The sequence below is a fragment of the Maniola jurtina genome, chromosome 21, assembly GCF_905333055.1.
Source record: "Maniola jurtina chromosome 21, ilManJurt1.1, whole genome shotgun sequence".
Classification (NCBI taxonomy): Eukaryota; Metazoa; Arthropoda; class Insecta; order Lepidoptera; family Nymphalidae; genus Maniola; species Maniola jurtina.
In genome coordinates, this window is record NC_060049.1 from 11,357,723 (window position 1) to 11,378,649 (window position 20,927).

Here is a 20,927-nt window from a genome sequence, read left to right on the forward strand (position 1 = left end):
GTTCGGTTCCGTAACATTGTCTGACACTTTTATGTAGACACTACAAGTTAATGATCGATAGCGCCATCTATATTAAATATCACTTGCTTTAACGGTGAAGGAAAACATCGTGAGGAAACCTGCATGCCTGACAGTTCTCCAGAATGTTCTCAAAGGTGTGTAAAATGTAGCAATCCGGACTAGGTCTGCCATAATGTTAAATCACGACGTTTTACTCCCTTTTCCGTCCATACTAAATTATAGATTTACTCACAGCTGTTAACATTAACTAAAAGTTATATTAGAACTTTTTTTGACCCCGACCCAAAAAGAGGGGTATTATAAGTTTGACGTGTGTATCTATGTATCTGTCTGTGGCATCGTGGCTCCTAAACTAATCAACCGATTTTAATTTAGTTTTTTTTTTCTTTGAAAGGTGGCTTGATCGAGAGTGTTCTTAGCTATAATCCAAGAAAATCGGTTCAGCCACTTGAAAGTTATCAGCTCTTTTCTAGTTACTGTAACCTTCACTTGTCGCGGGGGTGTTATAAATTTTTAATTTACACTTGTTAGAAGATGATGTATGTAGTTACATTGAATACGACATACGACGAAAACAATAATAAAAACTTAGCTAAGTATTAACATATCGATAGATTTATACGGAGGACCGATTTATTTATTGTCAATTTCGGCCGCTAACCATTAATTACCGATTGTATATGGAATTGGAATTTCGCAATCTGTTCTTGTGTCGAATTGAAAAGCGATATTTTTCAATGGCTGACAGCGTACAATGCCAACTGTCAGAACTCTGGACATTGCATATATATTCGCATATAACTATCGTTGCAATAAAAACATTCGTGCAAAGTATTTGCGTGTCGCGCTAAATCATGATCTTGACATTAATTTGAGATCTATAACGTGAAAAACCGATTAAGTTTTCCATTTTTTGTATGATTATGAAAAATACTATAAATAATATGAATTACTAAAAATACTATAAATAATATGAATTTGTCTTTATAGGCTTTAAAAACGTCTAATTAATTACCAGTTACAATCTGTTACTTATAGATTAATAATTATATTATTGTACCTTGTAATAGACTAGACGATACCGGGTATTTAGGTTGAAAAAATATTTTTAAAATATGTTTTTCCGAGATAAAAAGTAGCCAATGCCCATTCCTGGGATACAACCTACTTCTCTGCATAAATGATGCCCGTGATTTTTGACTTTGGCTGAATTTACTTATAGGTTTTTAAAAATCCTGTGCAAACTCTTTAATTTTCCGGGGACAATAAGTCGCCTATTAAAAATGTTTTCACGACTTACTTTACTAAATCGTTCTACGTCTAAGTCAACGGGAGGTACCTACCATACAGGTTTTCTTGACAGACACGACAGACGGACAGACAGACAGACAGACAACAAAGTGATCCTTATGGCTACGAAAAAATCACTTCATTAACCAAACCAATGCACGTTTAATTGAGGTGTTGATGAATTAATCCGACATTAGTAATCCGTCTGTTACGATGTAATACGGAAGATTAGTTTGTAGTAATACATTAGTTAGAGCGTTGGATAACAGAGATTATCTAACTATTGGGTATTGTGGAGCGATGATAGCCATGTAAGTTTTTAGGGTTCCGTACCCGAAGAGAGCCAACGGGACCCTATTACAATGCCTCCGCTGTCAGTCCGTCTACCCATCTGTCTGTTCATCCGTTGTCTGTCCGTCTGTCAGCAGGCTGTATCTCAATAAATTGCTAGTAGGTAGAGATAGACTTCAAATTTTCAAGGAATGTGTAGGTATTTCTATTGACGCTATAATAGTAAAAAAAATCAAAATGGTATTATCTGGTACGGAACCATTAATGTGCAAGTCCGACTCGCACTTGATTGGTTTTAGGGTTACGTAGTAAAACAAAGAATTATTATTAAGTAAAGCTTTCGAAAATCGAATTGATCGCTTCGTCTACCAGCTAGAGACCCGTGACAAACGGACGCACAGACAGTGCTAGAGTGACATTAATAGGGTTCGTTTTAACCTTTGCGTACGGAACCCTAAAATGACGAAGTCACGGGGAAAACACCCCCGACAAATGAAGGTTACAGTAACTAGAAAAGAGCTGATAACTTTCAAACGGCTGAACCGATTTTCTTAGATTATATGGCTAAGAACACTCTATCAAGCCACCTTTCAACCAAAAATCTAAATTAAAATCAGTTCATTAGTTTAGGAGCTACGATGCCACAGACAGATACACACGTCAAATTTATAACACCCCTCTTTTTGGGTCGGGGGTAATAAATAAGCAATATTATTGTTAATACAATAAAGGCTAGGCAATAGGTATGCGTGGAATTCTCCATTTTTGGAGTCGATTAAAAACCTGATTTGAATTATATAAAACAGTAGCCAACTAGGTGTAGTTCAGGTATTTTGAACATCGTGGGAATGATCTCAATAAAAACTGCTCAGTATTAAGCAAGTAGTACCTATCTTTCAAAAAAAAAAAAAACATGTATTTTGACAAGTTGTTGAGCAAGTATAATGCAATTATACAACAGAATTATACGTAGTACTCATTACAACTATAAAAATATAATTTCAATTTCTATTGACGAGTAAGAAGGTGTACATTGCTAATTAAACTTGTTTATGTCTGTGATTAAAAAAATATCTATTTCTCGAGCCATCACTTATCTAACACAAGTGCCAACAACAGTTGTACAAATTTTTCGAAATCAAATCGATTGAATGATGCGTGAACGCATAGGACATGACCAAACAAACATGCATTATTATATTAATCATTTATAGGATTTTGAAGGATTAGTGATCACAAAATGGTAACAAAAACAATTTGTTAATAACTGCACTTAACTATTATAATCTAACTAGAGGATGCCGGTAACTTCTTCCGCGTGGATTAAGGTTTTTAAAGATCCCGTGGGAACTGTTTGATTTTCCGGGATAAAAAGTTGCCTATGTCAATTACATGGACGCAAGCTACCTCGCAACATACAAATTGGTAAAGTGGATGGATCTTTAGGAGTCCCGTGGGAACTCTTTGATCTTCCGGCATAAAAAGTAGCCTATGTCCGTCCCAAGGATATAAGCTAAATTTCGTCAGAATCGGTTAAACTGTTGGGCCGTGAAAGGGTAGCAGACAGACAGACAGACGGACAGACAGACAGACAGATATACTTTCGCATTTATAATATTATATGTAGTATATAATCTAATATGTTAAATAAATAGTAGGTAAATATATCCAGTAAAATAAAAGAAACAAAAACAATGAGTGACAATGTAAAATAAGAGTGATAATGACATTTCAAATAGTGATATGTAAGAAATAGTGAAATAGTGTAAAGTGATGTAACACATAGAGACACACAAACATAGCATACCACGATGATGCTGTATGTGACAAGCACGAGCGGGGAGGTGGGCGTGAGACGACCGCCGAGGAGAAAGTATATCAGTGCCAATATCAAGGTTTGTAGCTTGTATCTGGCGCATCTTCAATCAAAAGATAAATAAATCGATAATGCCCGCGACTTCGTCCGCGTAGATTTAGGTTTTTTTAAATCCCGTGGGAACTCTTTGATTTTCTGGGATGAAAAGTTCCCTATGTAAATTTCCGGGACGCAAGCTACCTCTGTACGTTTCATATAAATCGGTTAAACAGATGGCCCTTTAAGAATCCCTTGGGAACTTTTTAGGCTACTTTTTATCCCGGAAAAGCAAATTTTCCGGGATAAAAAGTAGCCTATGTCCTTCCCTGGGATGTAAGCTAACTCTGTACCAAATTTCATCAAAATCGGCTCAACTGTTAGTCCGTGAAAAGTTAGCAGACAGACAGACAGACAGACTTTCGCATTTATAATATTTATGGATGCACTAAAGTATTCTATAATAAAATAATAATATACTTAATAGTGGTTTATGAAACTGTTACATAATAGAGGTTTTTAAAACACGAGTGTGAGGTCAAAAACGGAGCCGTAGGCAAGGTTTTTGACGTGACAACGTCTTATAATTCGATACAGCCGGCTGCACGCACGATAAAACATGACTCATGCGGCGTTACCTCGCCGCAGCAGGCGGGGTAACGCGAGGTAACGCCGCGATCGGCCTTTGTTGTCACGTTCAACTATCGTCAGTAAACCGACTTTACAGACAACCAATTTTTTTTAAATAGTATTTATCACATGAGTGTTTCAGGACTGCTGAAATCAATTCCATGATCCATTTGAGAAGTTCAACCTTAAAGTTTTTTTTATATTTGAATAGGCATCTTCTAGTCAAGCATGCTCCAAGGCTGCATTATCACTTGCCAGTATGTCTATTTGTAGTCAAGCGCTAGCCTAAGAAAAAGTACAACAAAAATATAATAGTCAATAGTTCTCGTTGATAACGAAGTGATAATGTCATGTGTGATATAAAATGATGTGATAATGATATGACGGTAGTTTTATTTGAAGATAACTTTTCATGTGCATATTATTTTTATTATGGTTCATAACTTTATCACGGTATCATCGATTTTTTTTTTATTCACTATAGGTAAGCGCTTGACCACAATCACACCTGATGGAAAGTGTTGATGTGGTCTAAGATGGACGCGTTTACCTAGAAGTACGTTTTGATTCGGATTTCGGAATAAGATAACGCGGTCTTGTGGAACCAACTTCGATGTTGTTCATGCGGTCATTGGAAGGGCCAGATAAATAAAGTCCTGAAGAGTTGGCAACGCATTGGCGGTTCCTCTGGTGCTACAAAGGCATTTGTCGCTAATTATTATTTGACATCAGCGACCCGTCTGTTCGTTTATTTGCTATTTATATACAGTTATATGTTACATACATTAACGCTAGCGTTAATGTATGTAACATAGACTAACTATTAAACATAGCGTTATTATTATACCTACTACCTTAAAATAATCCAATGCCAATAACCATTTGCCTTGTGATTTAGTATTTTTCAAACCCGCATTGTATAGCGTGCTAAACTCGGTTCAATGCCCCATTGGCTTCGAGTGACATATTTACGTAACGTTCGTTAACCTCAGCGTCAGTCAGACGTTGTATTTGCAATATCATGTGAACTTTTAAAAAATACAGGATTTTATATTTTTTTTCGCAGTTTTTTTATGGTATCTTTTCAGTAATCATCAGTATTATCACCTGTCTTTGTTTTTGCTAGCGTTCTAGTTACATCCTGTATTTTAAAAGATTCTATTCTATTCGATTGTCTTAAAAGGCTGTTTCTTCCTCCCCAGCGTCACCATGCCGGCATATCGCAGTCGTCCTGCAGCGACGGCTCGCTGCTCAGCGTGGGCTCGTCGGAGATGGACGACGACAGCAGCAGCAGCCACCAGCACGACCAGTCGCGGAGTGACCACTCCGATATCTATAGTGAGTATCAAGAACAGCATAGCAGAGACCAACCCACTGGACTCGAAAGTCTCAGCATTAATGCCAAACAGGCGTGACCTCAACACATTTTGTAAAGGGATATAATAGGTCCAGGATCCAAATAGGCTGAATTTATCTGTGATGGCAACAAATCCGCTATTTTTTTTTTTGGGTCAGAGGAAATTCTAATGGATTTAGATTAAATCTATGTATGACTGTCGATAAAAAAGTCTGATAAAAAAAGGGTCGACCGCCTCGAAAACCTCGAGACCGAGCTTCTTTCCGAGTATCATCCAAGGTTTGTCATGAGTGCTTTGGGCCACAAGGTTGATTGTGATTAGAAAAATTTTCAAAAAAAAACTGACTTCAAAAACCACAAACACTAAAAGTAAAAAATAATTGTGGTTTTTGATGTCGGCTTTTTTTTAAATTTTTTATTTCACAATTTTTAATGGCCCCACTGTATTATAATATGCTATGCCCAGTTAAAACCCTACTGTTTACTAAGCTATTACACTGATCGCGAGCAATTTGCTCTTATCCATTGAGGAGTTCTGTTCTCCATCTCCGAAGATATTCATCAGATCTTGACCAAATTTATATGGAACCACCTGCGAATTATACCCTTTCAAAAAAAAAAAAATTCAAATCGGTCCAGGCATCTTTGAGAAATCGGGTACATACATAAAAAAGAAAAGATTCCGACGAATTGAGAACCTCCTCCTTTTTTAAAGTCGGTTAACAATGGTTTGGTCTGTGTCTTCCAGACTCATCGGAGCCGCCGCCGGGCGTGGCGCCGCTGTCGCACTCGGCAGCGCGCCACAAGATGGCGGTGCGACCACGCCGCACGCACGGCGCGCCGAGACGGAAGAAAGCCAACCCTGTAAGTACTAAGCTTATAATCCTTCTCAAGTTCACAACTGGCATCACTCGTGTGTCTGTCTGTCTGTACGTCTGTCACAGCCAATTTGCTCGGAATCTGCTGGGCCGGTTAAGTTGTAATTTGGCACAAATATTGTGAATTTCTTGTACAAATTAAAGGGTTCAAAATTGCAATTTGTAACGTAACGTAACGTAACGTAAAAGTAAATTGTAACTCAAATATTATAATTTTAAAATGTTAAGAAAATAGATATGTGGTGTGATAAATGGCCTTTCGGAGCTTTCTTTTTTAACCCCCGACCCAAAAAGAGGGGTGTTATAAGTTTGACGTGTGTATATGTGTATCTGTGTATCTGTCTGTGGCATCGTAGTTCCTAAACTAATGAACCGATTTTAATTTAGTTTTTTTTAAATGTGGCTTGATCGAGAGTGTACCTAGCTATAATAATCCAAGAAAATCGGTTCAGTCGCTTGAAAGTTATCAGCTCTTTTCTAGTTACTGTAACTGTACTGTACATTTCTTTAATTCAGTTTTTTCTCAGTTTAACTTCAGCACACGAATTTTCTAAATTACAGATTGCCGCGTCAGCCTTGCCGATAACCCCCGAGCTGAACGAAGAAATGATACGAAGCACTACTCCTGAAGTCGCCTTTAAAACCTCAGAAGTTGTTACTGGTACGTATTCACATCATCTTAAATCTTAACCCATTTAAAAATCGATATTAATGTATAGTATATAATAAAAAGTTCAATGAACACCACAAAACTAGTACAGAAAAATTCAATGATCCTATCCAATTGTTCTTAATATTATTAAGAATGTTTTATAGCATAAAATTCGTTTATTGAACTATAATCTTCTTTTTCCAGAATCATTCTCTTCATCGACCACTACGAAGCATCATATGATCGTTAAAGAGCAACACCATCAGCAACTGAACCGAGAGTTACAGAAAGTTCTCGACACTCCAAGCGATACTAAACTCAAATCTTCCTCCCTACCCCCTGGACTAGCGTTGAGCCAAGTTGTCGGGCAGTCTCCGACCAAACTGAGCATTGCAGAGTCCAACACACCCAGGTCTTCCATCAAACGAAGCAAATCAAGTACTCAAGACCAACCGCTCAGAGAAAGTTCACCAAAAATACAAACAAGCGAGGCTCACACGTACCAATCGGAGGAGAGGATTTCAAAGTGTCGCTCTGACAAGAAGTATGCCGAAGAAACTTGCCTTGAAAAGAAATCTAAGTCAGAAAAGAAACTCGAGAACGAAGTCATAAGATCTTCAAAGAAAGAGGAGTCGTTTTTCAGTAGACTACTGCTGAGAAAGAGTGGAAAGAAGTCCAAGAAGGATCAGACGGATGGAGAGGGCCAACAAGATGTCAAGAAAACGAAAATGGAGAAGTCCACAGCACAATACAAGGCTGTAGACACAGAGAGGAGTTCAGGGTTTTACTACGGAGATCAAAGCCAGGGCTACAAGCCAGTCCCCGCTGAGCGCTCGTACAAATCTGCCGGCCAGAAAGTCTTCGCCAATCAAATGCACAAGAGAATAGATAATAAAGGTGCTTACGTTCACGACGGAGCATACAAAGACGTGTACAGTGCTGCCAAAGTTGCCGGTGTCGAATATAGCATAACTGATCTCAAAGTTGCCGAAGAAACAGACAAAATGTTGAATTTGGAAATGAAAAATAGATTTAGCAGACGCGAAGATTACAGCGAAAGAGTAGAGAGAACCAAGCGTTCCTCCTCAAAGGAAGTCATTGATGAAAATAAGAGAGAATCTTTTAGTTTGCATCATGACAAATCTAAAAGACCCATCTCAGTTCAGAGGCTGATTGACCCATTTGCGACAAAAGCATTTTTAGCTGATGAATTAGCAAGCAGAACTCAGGAGGAAAGTTTATCCGCCACTTTCGAAGTTTCTGACGAAGAACCTCCTGTAAGAGGAATGAGAATCAAAAATGTCAATAATGATTACGTCTTTCACAGTGGAAGTATGCCTAAAAATATTCCTTACTTCAATCCTAGTGTAATGATGTCTTCTTCTCCCACCAAGAATATTACTCATAGTTCCGAAAACATGAAGTATATGAGCAGATCCTCAGAAGCGACCGATTTTCGGGAAAAAGAAATTGTGGCTAAACGCGACACTGTCCATCATCTTGGTAAAACTGAAGAATCTTACGTTACCTCTGGACTGAGATCTTTGGGAGAGGAATACGTTGAATCAAGAAGCAGTCTAGGCAAATCCCACAGTTTTAGATATGCGTCTGAATCGCCTTCAATTAGCTCCCAAGAAAATCAGATGCCCAGTCTTCCGGCAATAGTTGGCATTTCAGAACCTTTGCTTGAAAGCTGGGAAGTGAATTATAGAAGGAACGTAAGCGAAAGACACGATTATGCTAAGAGAATTTCTGCTAGAAACTATAGTTTGCTTCAAAGCAACTCTGAAGTAAATTACGATAGCTTGCCGAGCACTGATAGCAGTTACCTTGACAGCCTGAAGCCCGACCTGAGTGAAGAAAGAAAACTGTTCACAAACAGCATTCAAATCACAATGGACACACACAAACGCGATAGTGACATTTCTCAGATAGAGGCTAAAATCGATGATATTATTAGTTCGCCTAAACCTATTATGTCTCCAATACTCAAATCTAGTTCTTTAGATAGTGTAAAAAGTAGCCCAGAAAAACCCATCGATGACAGACGTAAAACTATCTCTGTTGAAAGCGCACTAGGCCAGTCTAAAACTAACCACCACAAAGGCCATAAAGTGGATTCCGAAAGTTTCATATCTGTCACACATATAAACAAGGATCAAACACCGGTTGCAACAATTAAAACTGTAGAACCCTTAAAAATAAGTAAAAGTGATGAAAAAGTTCAGAAATCTGGGACTACTAAGCCAGGTGTCCCTGAATTTTTAAACATACAGTTGAATAAAGTGGATTCAAAGCCAGTTACTAATGTAGTTTTAACTGCTAATGTAACACCAAAGAAAACTGACAGTCCTCAAGCAGAAAAAGAAGAAAATATTGAATGTTTTCTTGTCACAGAAACAAAGTCCACACAAGACATCCAAACCAGAAAGGATTCTTTTAAAAAAACTGAGGCTGTCGATAGCACTCAATCTGAAGAAAAAGTTACGGTTGTCACTCCAAAAACAGCAGTGACTAATACGGGCAATATTACTCCTAGTCAAAGCCCTTTGACTCCCAAACATTTTTTCAAAAAGAAATCATTCAGCGTCGACGCTCAAGATCGGCCTGAAAAATCTAGAACTAGCTCAGTCAGTACGGAAGGTAGCACTGAAAAAATAGATGATAACATATCTATTGATCAAAAATCGCGTTCCAGTTTTGGTAGCAAAAGCTCAATTCAAAGTACCGATAGTAACGAAAACAAAACCCCAGACAGACATGAGGAGACTGTTATTTTTAGGAAAAAACGCGTGATTGGTAAAGAATCTCGAGGCGATAGAAAAAATGATGATGAACCAGAGCTAATGAAAGTTTTCGCTCGACGGTCTCTGAAGCTCAAAGATTCTGAGGCTGATCATATAGCACACGAAATCGCTGAAGCTAATGCAATAGCGGCAAGGTCGAAGCTATTGAAAAATGAATTCAATGCGTCTATTAAATCTAGAGACAGTGACAAAGAAAATGAAGAGAATAAGGAACAAAGTGCGGAGAACAAATTAGTTGATATCGCAGCGAGAGTCAGTCAGTTCGGAAGTCATTACCAAAGGAGCGTAAGCATTAACGGTGTCAGTACTAAAAGGGACAGTGCACCAGTATTCAGAAATGAAGTCAATAAATATAAGAAAGAAGTATCAGATTCCACACCTGAAAAGAGATTAAGAAATAGAACCTTCCCCGATTCAGCAAACGATAGAGAAGATATCAAGAGCATAACAGCTAAAAGTGAAGCGATGGCTTACAAAGCAGATACGTTATCAAAGCGGCCTTGGCAAAGAAAGGATGACTTTAGACAGTCGTTAGAAAAGGAAAAGCGTGAAAGTTCTGTGATAGAAAAGGACGGAGATAACGAAAAGATTGAAAGTGCGAAAGAGAAGGCCGTAGAGGAAGCGGATGCGTCCCCTCAGTTCAAAGGCATTTTGCAAATGAGGGCCGAGTGGGAGCGGCGCGCGAAACAGGGGATGACCAAATAAACAAGGTGCTAAGCGTAACATTGCAAGTTGCAACGCAGTTCCAATTAAGTTGCATTTTGTATAAATAAAATATAAAACACATTTTAGGTAATAAGACAAATTAACTTCTGTTTTAGCTGATTGTCGTTGTAAAATTGATAGAAGCAAAGCTGGTGAACTACCTTTTCAAAGGGCCTATAATTAGAAGAACACTTTTATATAAAAACTTCAAGATCATGCACACAAAATTTAAAATGTGGTTCAGTATAAAAAATAATTTGAACAAATAGTTCACTAGTTCTAACCGCTGAAACTAATAATGAAACTATCTGTAACTAAACAACGGTGTTATTTGTCAAAAATGATATAGTTTTTGACAACAGCGTTTCTAAATAACTCATCGACAGATTAGAGAGAGATTGATTATTAATTTCGGCGTTAAGACCACAAATGGAATTGTATTTAAAAAGAATTGCTTGATGCAATATTGTTTATTGTTGGAAAATAGTATTGTGATGAAATTAAAATCTAATATAGAAGATTTAACTCAATAATATGAAGTATAGAAATAGATAGGTATAGCCAAAAAAGATGTTTTTGTAAAGGTTGCATTTATCACAGGTTTTTCTGACGATATCACTGTCTTTTTAGACTTAACCTTAGACGAGTAAATTTCATTTATTTCAAAAATAATATTAAATGTAAATTAACTGGACGGAGAAATTTGAATGTAAAATAATTATGCATTTTATAGGGTTTAGATCCACTCGCAAGATGCATTTCATTAATAAATAAAACCTAACGAGACAAACATACATAATTAAGATAAAATATTATTAAATATTTTTCTTTCAACACATTTACTGTGTCCAGTTTATTTAAATGGAGAATAATAAATTTGCATTTTCATTTTAAATGAAGTGCTAGATAAAATTAAATGAAGTTATAAATTAGTAGCGAAAGAGAAAAATAAATGAAAGTATATTTTCATAATCCCACAATAAGGATATTGCTGTATACAACTGCGTAATAAAAGTAATAAGTACATATAGGTTCATTTATTAATATTTAAGTAGATTTCAAAAATATTCTCAGAATAACGTTATATATATAATTATATAAATATAAAATTTAAGAATAGCTAACGTTCGTTGTTAAGACAAGTGTATTTTTGAGTGTTATTGCAATGATATAGCGATAGTTATATTTTATTAAAGACTACATTATGTATTAAACATTTCTGAACTGTGAAATACAAATTTTATTGCTATAGTTTCACTGTTGTATTTCTGGATTCCTTCCGTTCCTCTTCACATCACATTAATATTATAAAGGAGAAAGTTTGTATGTGTGTGTGTGTGTGTGTATGTTTGTTACTCCTTCACGCAAAAACTACTGGACGGATTGGGCTGTTTAGAATGGAGATAGATTATACCCTGGATTAGCACATAGATCCACGCGAACGAAGTCGCAGGTATCAGTTAGTGAATAATAAATACCTACTAATTAGGAATAACTCTAAAGCGGAATTTACATAATGAAATTAGTGGCACGAAAGTGGTTTATGAAATTAATTTCATTATCAATTGCACGTGTAAACGTCTAATTTGGTAATGTAAATTCCACTTTAATTTAGGCATCACTTACTCAATTAATACGGGACCCAAATTTTAGTACGCTAAAAAAATTGGCATCATATTATGAGGCCAATTCGTGGCTCTTATGATAAATCAAGACTCTACCGTTGCATCGGTCCAGAAGGCAAATTCGATTGGGTAAAGCCAGTGCAATAAGTAGGACGTAAGTGTCTGACTGTCTGTGGCATCGTAACTCCTAAACTAATGAACCGATTTTAATTTAGTTTTTTTTTGTTTCAAAGGTGACTTGATCGAGAATGTTCTTAGCTATAATCCAAGAAAATCGGTTCAGCCGTTTGAAAGTTATCAGCTCTTTTCTAGCTCTTTTCTAGTTACCTTCACTTGTCGAGGGTGTTATTTTTTAATTTACACTTGTTATCGTTTTGCCTTTCACCATAAAAATATTTTCCATTCATATATTTAAGCAGTATTTTCTTAGGATCCCAGGCCGCTTTCGAATATTTGTGTCAACAAAGATTCAATTTCCGTACCTAATGCCTCGATATTAAAAAAAAATCCTTGGGATATTAAAAATGTGAGACAAGAAATATATTATGTAAGGAACTGTTTTGGGCATTTTTGCTACACTTGAATAATTTTTTTAAAGAATATTAGCCATTTTAAATATGAATAACATTCCCCTTTCCCCTCCAACTAAGCGTAAAGCTGGTGCTAGGAGTGGGTACGACAATAGTGCAACGGCTGGGGTTTGAACCGCCGACCTTTCGGAATTCAGTCCACTCCTATAACCGTTGAGCTATTGAGGCTTGAATAATCATCATCACGATCAACCCATTGTCGGCTCACTACAGAGCACAGGTCTCTTCTCAGAATGAGAAGGTTTGGCTATAGTTTACCACGCCGCACTGGCCCATTGCGGATCGGCAGACTTCACGCAAAGAATTTTATGGGGAACTCTCAGGCATGCAGGTTTCCTCACGATGTTTTCCTTCACCGTTAAATGAAGTGGTATTTTAATTGCTTGAAGTGCACATAACTCCGTAAAGTTAGAGATGCGTGGCCGGTATCGAACCCCCGACCTCCTATTAGGAGGTGGACATCTTAACCACAAGGCTATCACGGTTATATACACTGCAAGTGCGTATGTCAAAACAAGCGTAATACGCGCTGAAATAACGACAGTCTGAAATCATTCTAACAAAATAATAAAGGAGACAAAATACTGCGTCTTACTTTTCATTTACTTAATCGCCAAAATTCATATACGACTAGACATAATTATACTTATAATGTAACCATAGTCTAATAGTGGGATTAGGTACTTGACTTTTCGTTTTTCAGTCAATCCATACTAATATTATAAATGCGAAAGTGTGTGTTTGTCTGTCTGTCTGCTACGTTTTCACGGCCCAACCACTGAACCGATTTTAATGTTTGGTTACAGACTTGGGATACATCCCGAGGAAGGACATTTTATCCCGGAAAATCAAAGAGTTCCTATGGGATTTGAAAAAAACCGAAATCCACGCGGATGAAGCCGCGGGCATCCCCTAGTAGCAAATATTTCTGGTTTTTACTGGTTTTTAGGAAATTGCGTTATATTATGGACTGTATCAGTATAGTGATTTCTTTTTGTTTTTAATCGGGGTTAAGAAAATACAGAAGGGTGTTTCCGAACGCCAACACAAGGGGAAGCTTCAGCAACGCATGCGTACATCCACCCTTAAACCTACGGAGTTCCGAGTAACCCCAAATCGCAACAAGGGTGCCGATCGACTCCATTTTATTTTCATTTACATCTCTCTCGCGTTTAAAAACCTATATTTTCTCGTTATTTCATAAATAAACGGAGACTTTTAAATGAACCTTTGCAATTAAATAGTGGTGTGCTGACTGTTTATTTGTGACTAAAAAGACTGAACTTTTGTTAGCTTACGTAATATTTTTTTCTTGAAGATCCACCAAGTTATCTTTAAGACGAAAGGTGAGGAATTATTCTTTAACATATTTACTTCTAAGCTATACATATTGTAAGTACGCAAGTTAGTAGCATCAGCTCTATGTGGAAGGTAGAGTTACGTATGAAATCATTGATTTTTACTTAACGTTTGCAATACGTGTGGCGTTTAGGACGTTTTTTGGACGCTAAGAATATTTTCTTACGACGTATCAGTGTATTTTTGTGATTTTTCATTACGAAATGTTGACCATAATACTTACATAACATACAAGTTTTTTAACATATCTTAGATACTCTCTCGTCCGTATTATACCCATGTCACCTGCTATAAATGCTATAATATACCAAAAGTACTCGTAGGACATAGGTGTTTGCCTACAATTCATTTTTACCGGACTGCGGCAACGTCAAAGGAAGGGTTATGATTTTAGCAGTCTATGCATGTATGTATGTTTGTATCCAGATTCTGTGTGTTCCACCATAGAGCTGAAACTACTGGGCCGATTTAGATGAATGAGGTGTCAATTGATTCATTGCAAAGGACCGGGTGACATAGGCTATATTTTATACGAAAAAAATGACCTAACGGATGTTACATCAAAATAAGTGAAGGTCCCCAAAAATTTTTTTTTGCTATTGCATCGAGTCCAGGTTTTAAATTTTTTAATTCAGATACAAATTAGCCCTTGACTGCAATCTCTCCTGGTGGTAAGTGAGTACCTAAGTGATGATGCAGTCTAATAGACACACTTTTGGATTTATAACATTAGTATGGATTTTTAGGACCGCTATTTAAACAACCTTAAACAAAGCCCCCTGAAGGCCGCTATACCCGGAAGCCTGCTTATATTATGATGTAGTTAAACCTATAGCCAAGTTCTTCAAGGTTTGCGAAAAATTGATAAGAAACCGGCCAAGTGCGAGTCAGACTCGCGCACTGAGGGTTCCGTACTCGGGTATTTTTTCAAACATTTTGCACGATAAATCAAAAACTATTAAATATAAAAATAACTAAAAATTTGTTTTAGGATGTACAGGTAAGCCCTTTCATATCATACCCCACTTGGTATAGTTATCTTATTTTGAAAATTGAAACACATTTTAATTTTTTTTAAATGATGTAACCACAAATTCGCGGTTTTCAGATTTATTCCTGTACTTGTGCTATAAGACCTACCTACCTACCAAATTTCATGATTCTAGGTCAACGGGAAGTACCCTATTGGTTTCTTGACAGACATGACGGACAGACAGACAGACAGACAGACAACAAAGTGATCCTCTAAGGGTTCCGTTTTTCCTTTTGAGGTACGGAACCCTAAAAAGCATTAAAACGCCAATATTAGGTAGGTATAGTTACTTCCCCAAAAGTAAGTAGTATAATTGTAGGTATCAAATGCTATTGATCTGTTAAGTTCATAACCTACACCAATTTCAGAGTAGGTAGGTATGACGCCGTAACCAGCCTTTCATCTTATAATATGAGGTGTGGGTGGCTGATTGACGCAGTATTTTGTCTCCTCTGTAATTTTGTTAGGGCAGTTTCAGACTAGTGTTTTTAGGGTTACGTACCTTAAAAGAAAAAAACCGGCCAAGTGCGAGTCAGACTCGCGCATTGAGGGTTCTGTACTCGATTATTTACTCGGGTATTTTTCCAACATTTTACACATAAATCAAAAACTATTTACTATACATAAAAATAAATGAAAATCTACGGAATCCTTCGCGTGAGAGTCCGACTCGCAATTGGCCGTTTTTTTTGTGCGTATTACGTTTGTTTTGGCATACGCACTTACATGCAGTGTATAAATTTATTTACTTTAATAATATTAATTTTTACTTTTAACTTATTAAATACATAGATAGGTATATTAAAAATCGCGGAACTTTCCTTTAAGACTTTCATATAAAAAGGTAGAGTAAAGAAAATTGGCCATAAATTAAAAGTGGCCCGAACGCGGAAGGCCCCGCAATTTGCATAATGCCCGCCATTCGTTACAATTTGGTTTGTATTAAAATTTATTGGAAGATACACTTTGACAGCTTAATATAGTTCTGACTTCAGATCTGGAGGTGATACAAGGTAGGTATAGTTTTAGATATTTTTAGGGTTCCGTACCTCAAAAGGAAAACCGGAACCCTTATAGGATCACTTCTGTATAGGTATTGAAATAAGGTAATTCTACGCGAGCAATGTCGCAGGTAAAGTCTGCTAGTACATAATATATGTCATTTAACCTAGGCTGAACGTTCAGAATGACCTATAAACTCTTCACAGTCAAAGGCTCAAACGACAGAAAAGCGTCAAATAATGATGCCGCGGCAATTACTGCCAGTAGAGAGTTGTGACCCGTTTACCATGCATGCTGGATCTTTACATGTGCATGTGCAATATGCATTCATCGTTTCATACATTTTACTCTCTCCTATTTAATATTAACTTGAAGAAATAGTTTAAGCTAGTATTATAGCAATTTTATATGCTACAAGTGTTAATTACAAGTGTAAATTAAAAAATAACACCCCCGACAAGTGAAGGTTACAGTAACTAGAAAAGAGCTGATAACTTTCAAACGGCTGAACCGATTTTCTTGGATTATAGCTAAGAACACTCTCGATCAAGCCACCTTTCAAACAAAAAAAAAACTTAATTAAAATCGGTTCATTAGTTTAGGAGCTACGATGCCACAGACAGATTCACACGTCAAACTTGTAACACCCCTCTTTTTGGGTCGGGGGTTAAAAAATTTATAACACCCCCGACAAGTGAAGGTTACAGTAACTAGAAAAGAGCTGATAACTTTCAAACGGCTGAATCGATTTTCTTGGATTATAGCTAAGAACACTCTCGATCAAGCCACCTTTCAAACAAAAAAACTAAATGAAAATCAGTTCATTAGTTTAGGAGCTACGATGCCACAGACAGATAGATACACATGTCAAACTTATAACACCCCTCTTTTTGGGTCGGGGGTTAAAAATCTTTATCATGAAAATTATAACTTGTAAACAATTACTAACAAGTAATAAGTATATCTTGCCCTATTTAGAAGTAGAAAATTTAGAATATTTCAGGCTGAACAATCACCTAATGACTTCTACCTAGTGTACGGGTCTGACCGCATAGTCGGTATTCGAAACGAATGGGTGCCTTTCAGACCCCGACCGCAGGCGGGGGTTACTTTGTAGTTCACTGAATAGATAGCGACCAGGTTACAAGGTTACTTTTCTAATTAACGAAATAGATTATTTTGTAAGAAAGTATACTTTGGTTGCTAACCCTCGACCCAAAAGGAGGGGTGTTATAAGTTTGACGTGTGTATCTGTCTGTGGCATCTTAGTTTCTAAACTAATGAACCGAATTTAATTTAGTTTTTTTTTTGTTTGAAAGGTGGCTTGACCGAGAGTGTTCTTACTATAATCTAAGAAAATCGGTTCAGCCATTTGAAAGTTATCAGCTCTTTTCTAGTTACTGTAACCTTCACTTGTCGGGGGTGCTATGTAAGAATATATATACAAGACTTTCAGCGTCTCAATCCAAACATATCTACTTCATGGCCCACTATTGGCTCTTAGAACCATCATCATCTATCCATTACCGGCTCACTACTGAGTACGGGTCTCCTCTCAAAATGAGAAGGATTTTGTCATAGTCCACTACGCATGTATAATATACCTTCAAGTTAAAAGTGAGTGAGTGGAGACCGCGTATCGGTAAGCGCAGTGTGGGACGACCTCCAGCCCGCAGTGACCTGAAGAAGGTGGCGGGGAGCGGGCGGATGAGGAAGGCGGAGGACCGTGTTTGGCGGCGCGCTCTTGGAAAGCACTATGTACTAAGACTACGTATACAGGCTGATGGAATGGAACTTCGCAAATTAATTAATAAATCCATTTAATGGAGACAAAGTTGCAGGCATGGCTAGTTTACGATACTCAAGATGCTAAAAGCGTAGTTTGGATGTAGGTCGTCCATTATCGCCACTGTTAGTGACTTCAAGTTTTGTTCATTTGAGTGGTTAGGGTCGAACTACACTAGCAGCGAATCCAAGCGAATTTCTCAAATTTAACACAGCATATTGATCTCTGTCTCCACATGTAAAGCGCCAATTTCAACCGAGAAATAATATGAAATGAAATTCGCGCAAATTCACGCGAATTCTTAGGGTTCCGTACCTCAAAAAGAAAAACCGGCCAAGTGCGAGTCAGACTCGCTCACTGAGGAAAGATACCCGCGTACGGAACTCTGACTCGCACTTGGCCGGTTTTTTTTAATCGGGGTAAGTTTGTGTTGTGGTGGAGATAGAAGTCAATTGAAATATGCTTTATTGTACACCATACACCATCATAAAAAGAAACAAAACTAAAAGTCAATATGCCGTGTTAAATTTTAGAAATTCGCTTCAATTCGCTCCAAGTATAACTCGACCCTTAGACTTTATTCTTGAAACGAATTCAAACCGTTGAAATTGAAATAAAGCTTTGTGGTAATGAGGGCTTAATGGAGTGGGATTTTTATAATGTCGTAAAACTTGAATGTCATGGTTATGATGAATGAATGAATCCATGGAATCGTCATCTCAACTCATTCGCTGGCTCACTACTGAGCACGGACTTTCAGTATGAGGAGGTCCAATTGAGAATTGGCAGAGTTCATCACACCTTGGAAAATATTATGCAGACCTCTTATGTATACAGGTTCACAGTTAAAGCAAGTCACATTTACCTAATTAATTAAAACTCCGAAAATTAGAATTCCGTGCCCAAAATCTAACTCAATAGGAGGCCTTGAAAAACCGCTGGGACTAGAAACTTGAATTTTTAACAGTACATTTTGTGACGTCAGTAATGATTTTGGAAATGGAGGTAAGTAATTGTGCAAGGAAAATTCTAAAAAAATTAGGAAAAATGTCTTTTCAAATTGAGATTTGGGCTTTGGACTAAAAATAAAGAAATAGGTGCTTAGGTTCGTGTTTCAGGATTTTTGATAATTCCTACCTTTCATCGATTTTCAAAAATCCCACTCGATAGATGCAACTACCTAGTCCTATGTAGCCAGAGCTTATATATTGATTCTATTATGAATATCTCTATCAATCACCCAAAATCACGATACTGTATCATACAAACTAATAGGAAATTTAATCGTTATTTCCTTACCGATAAAGTTTAAATTTTAAAAATAACTACCTACCTAGTTAGCTTGCATATCTAATGTTAATTCCTAGGTATTGTAATTTGTGTGGCCGTGAACTTCTGACATGCTAGAATCAAATATTATAACGTCATTGTTAGAAGGGAAACGGGGTGTATAATTATTGAGGAATTCTGATAGTTTATTGTGTCAGCTACACGTGTATAAGTAGGGTTGTCAATCTTAATGTTTAGTTACACGAGATAAAGTTACTACGATCGTCTTAATAAACGCTGAAATAATATAGTTAAATTGTTTTTCTATCGCTTGGTATATTTGAATGTTGTGGTACATTTATATTCATGAACTCAGAATTTTCTCCTCTTTCATTTGACACCCCGTCGATACAATAGCAAAAAAATTTTTGGAGACCCCCACTTTTTTTGATGTAATATCCGTTGGGTCAACTTTTTGCGTATAAAATATAACCTATGTCACCCGGACCTCTACAACGAATCAATGGACACCTCATTTATCAAAATCGGCCTAGTAGTTTAGGCGCTACAATTTTTCCTATAACAATTAACATATACAATTACTAGGTCTGAAAGAGGAGAAAAAAAGAGTTCTGCAATGTACTTAGTACAATATTGATAACAAGATACAGACAGAACAATATTTCTATTCTGCATTTTTTCCATTAAAACCTAAATCGAAAAGAAAAAGCTAGTCATTAATCTTACTGCACTAAATATTTTCTGCTTCCGTGCTAAACTCTAGAGCCAATTCCGTAGTATTCACAAGCCACCGATTTTCGAGTAAACAAGTGCAGAAGTGGAATGGCTGTTCACCATTTACAAATTGGGTCCTTTTGGGTTTGCGTCTTTTGTGCCCCGAATCTGGAGCATCGCCCCGTTGCTTTGTTGGTACAAAACAGGGTTGTCACCGTTTAGTTTTCCTAGAAATATTAATGAAAATATGTCACGTCTCAAAGGCTGAAAGGCCTTTGAATATTATAACTTAGAAAAAATTATTTAAAACCAACTTGTTGGTCTTACTTAAATTAAATCGTATGTTTATAGATAGTTGATCAGCCTGGCTTCGCCCGGGTGAAATTTTATGTACCTATACGTATACGTACATAATATTATAATATAGGCTGAGTTATTTCTGGGTAAAGTAGTTTTCTATTGGTGAAAAAAATAGTAGTTTCAGAGTTTATCGATTACTAACAAACAAACCTTTCCTCTTTATAATATTGGTACCATAGGTAATATAGAAGTTAAAGAAATTAGTTAAATAAATAGAATTTTTCGTTACAATTTAAATGTGACTGTAATTTGTAAGTAAATGCATTCAACGTGCAATTTTATTTTGAAGTAAAGAGATTTTTTTTTGGCAATATTAAATATCTCTACATACACTACTCAATTTACATAGGGTTACCACTTTCTTTGATATTACACTAGCGACCCGCCCCGGCTTCGCACGGGTGGACACTACCACGAAAAATCCTATCTATTTTCCGGGATAAAATATAGCCTATACGGATTCGGAAGAATCCCTCTAAGTAATGGTAAAAGAAATTTTGAAATCGGTTCAGTAGTTTTTGAGCCTATTCAATACAAACATACAAAAATACAAAGGTTTCCTCTTTATAATATTAGTATAGATTATTGTACGTGTATTGTGTGTTGAAAAAGTGGCAACCCTGAATCTTCATTTCAATAATAATTATAGCGTACCCAGAGCCAATAACACAACACAATGTTCACA

General features: G+C 36.8%; 2 protein-coding genes across 8 annotated transcripts in view; both read left to right on the forward strand.

Moving 5' to 3' along the window:
* The window catches only part of LOC123876294, a 139,798-nt gene extending 128,061 nt beyond the window's left edge, over nt 1–11,737 (forward strand). For 2 of the 3 annotated variants that reach the window (XM_045922501.1, XM_045922502.1), the window contains 4 exons: nt 5,287–5,422; nt 6,190–6,305; nt 6,881–6,980; nt 7,176–11,737. In XM_045922501.1, the coding sequence (XP_045778457.1) occupies nt 5,287–5,422; nt 6,190–6,305; nt 6,881–6,980; nt 7,176–10,483 (3,660 nt within the window). In that variant the 3' untranslated portion in view covers nt 10,484–11,737. Of the gene's footprint in view, nt 1–3,246; nt 3,498–5,286; nt 5,423–6,189; nt 6,306–6,880; nt 6,981–7,175 lie in introns of those variants that run through there. The other variant, XM_045922503.1, reaches the window with a different exon arrangement.
* A 2,065-nt stretch (nt 11,738–13,802) lies between these two features.
* The window catches only part of LOC123876298 (protein Fe65 homolog), a 78,736-nt gene continuing 71,611 nt past the window's right edge, over nt 13,803–20,927 (forward strand). For all 5 annotated transcript variants that reach the window (XR_006798308.1, XR_006798309.1, XR_006798310.1 and 2 more), the window contains exon 1: nt 13,803–14,044. The gene's annotated coding sequence lies outside the window, so the exon portion shown is untranslated. The remainder of the gene's footprint in view (nt 14,045–20,927) is intronic.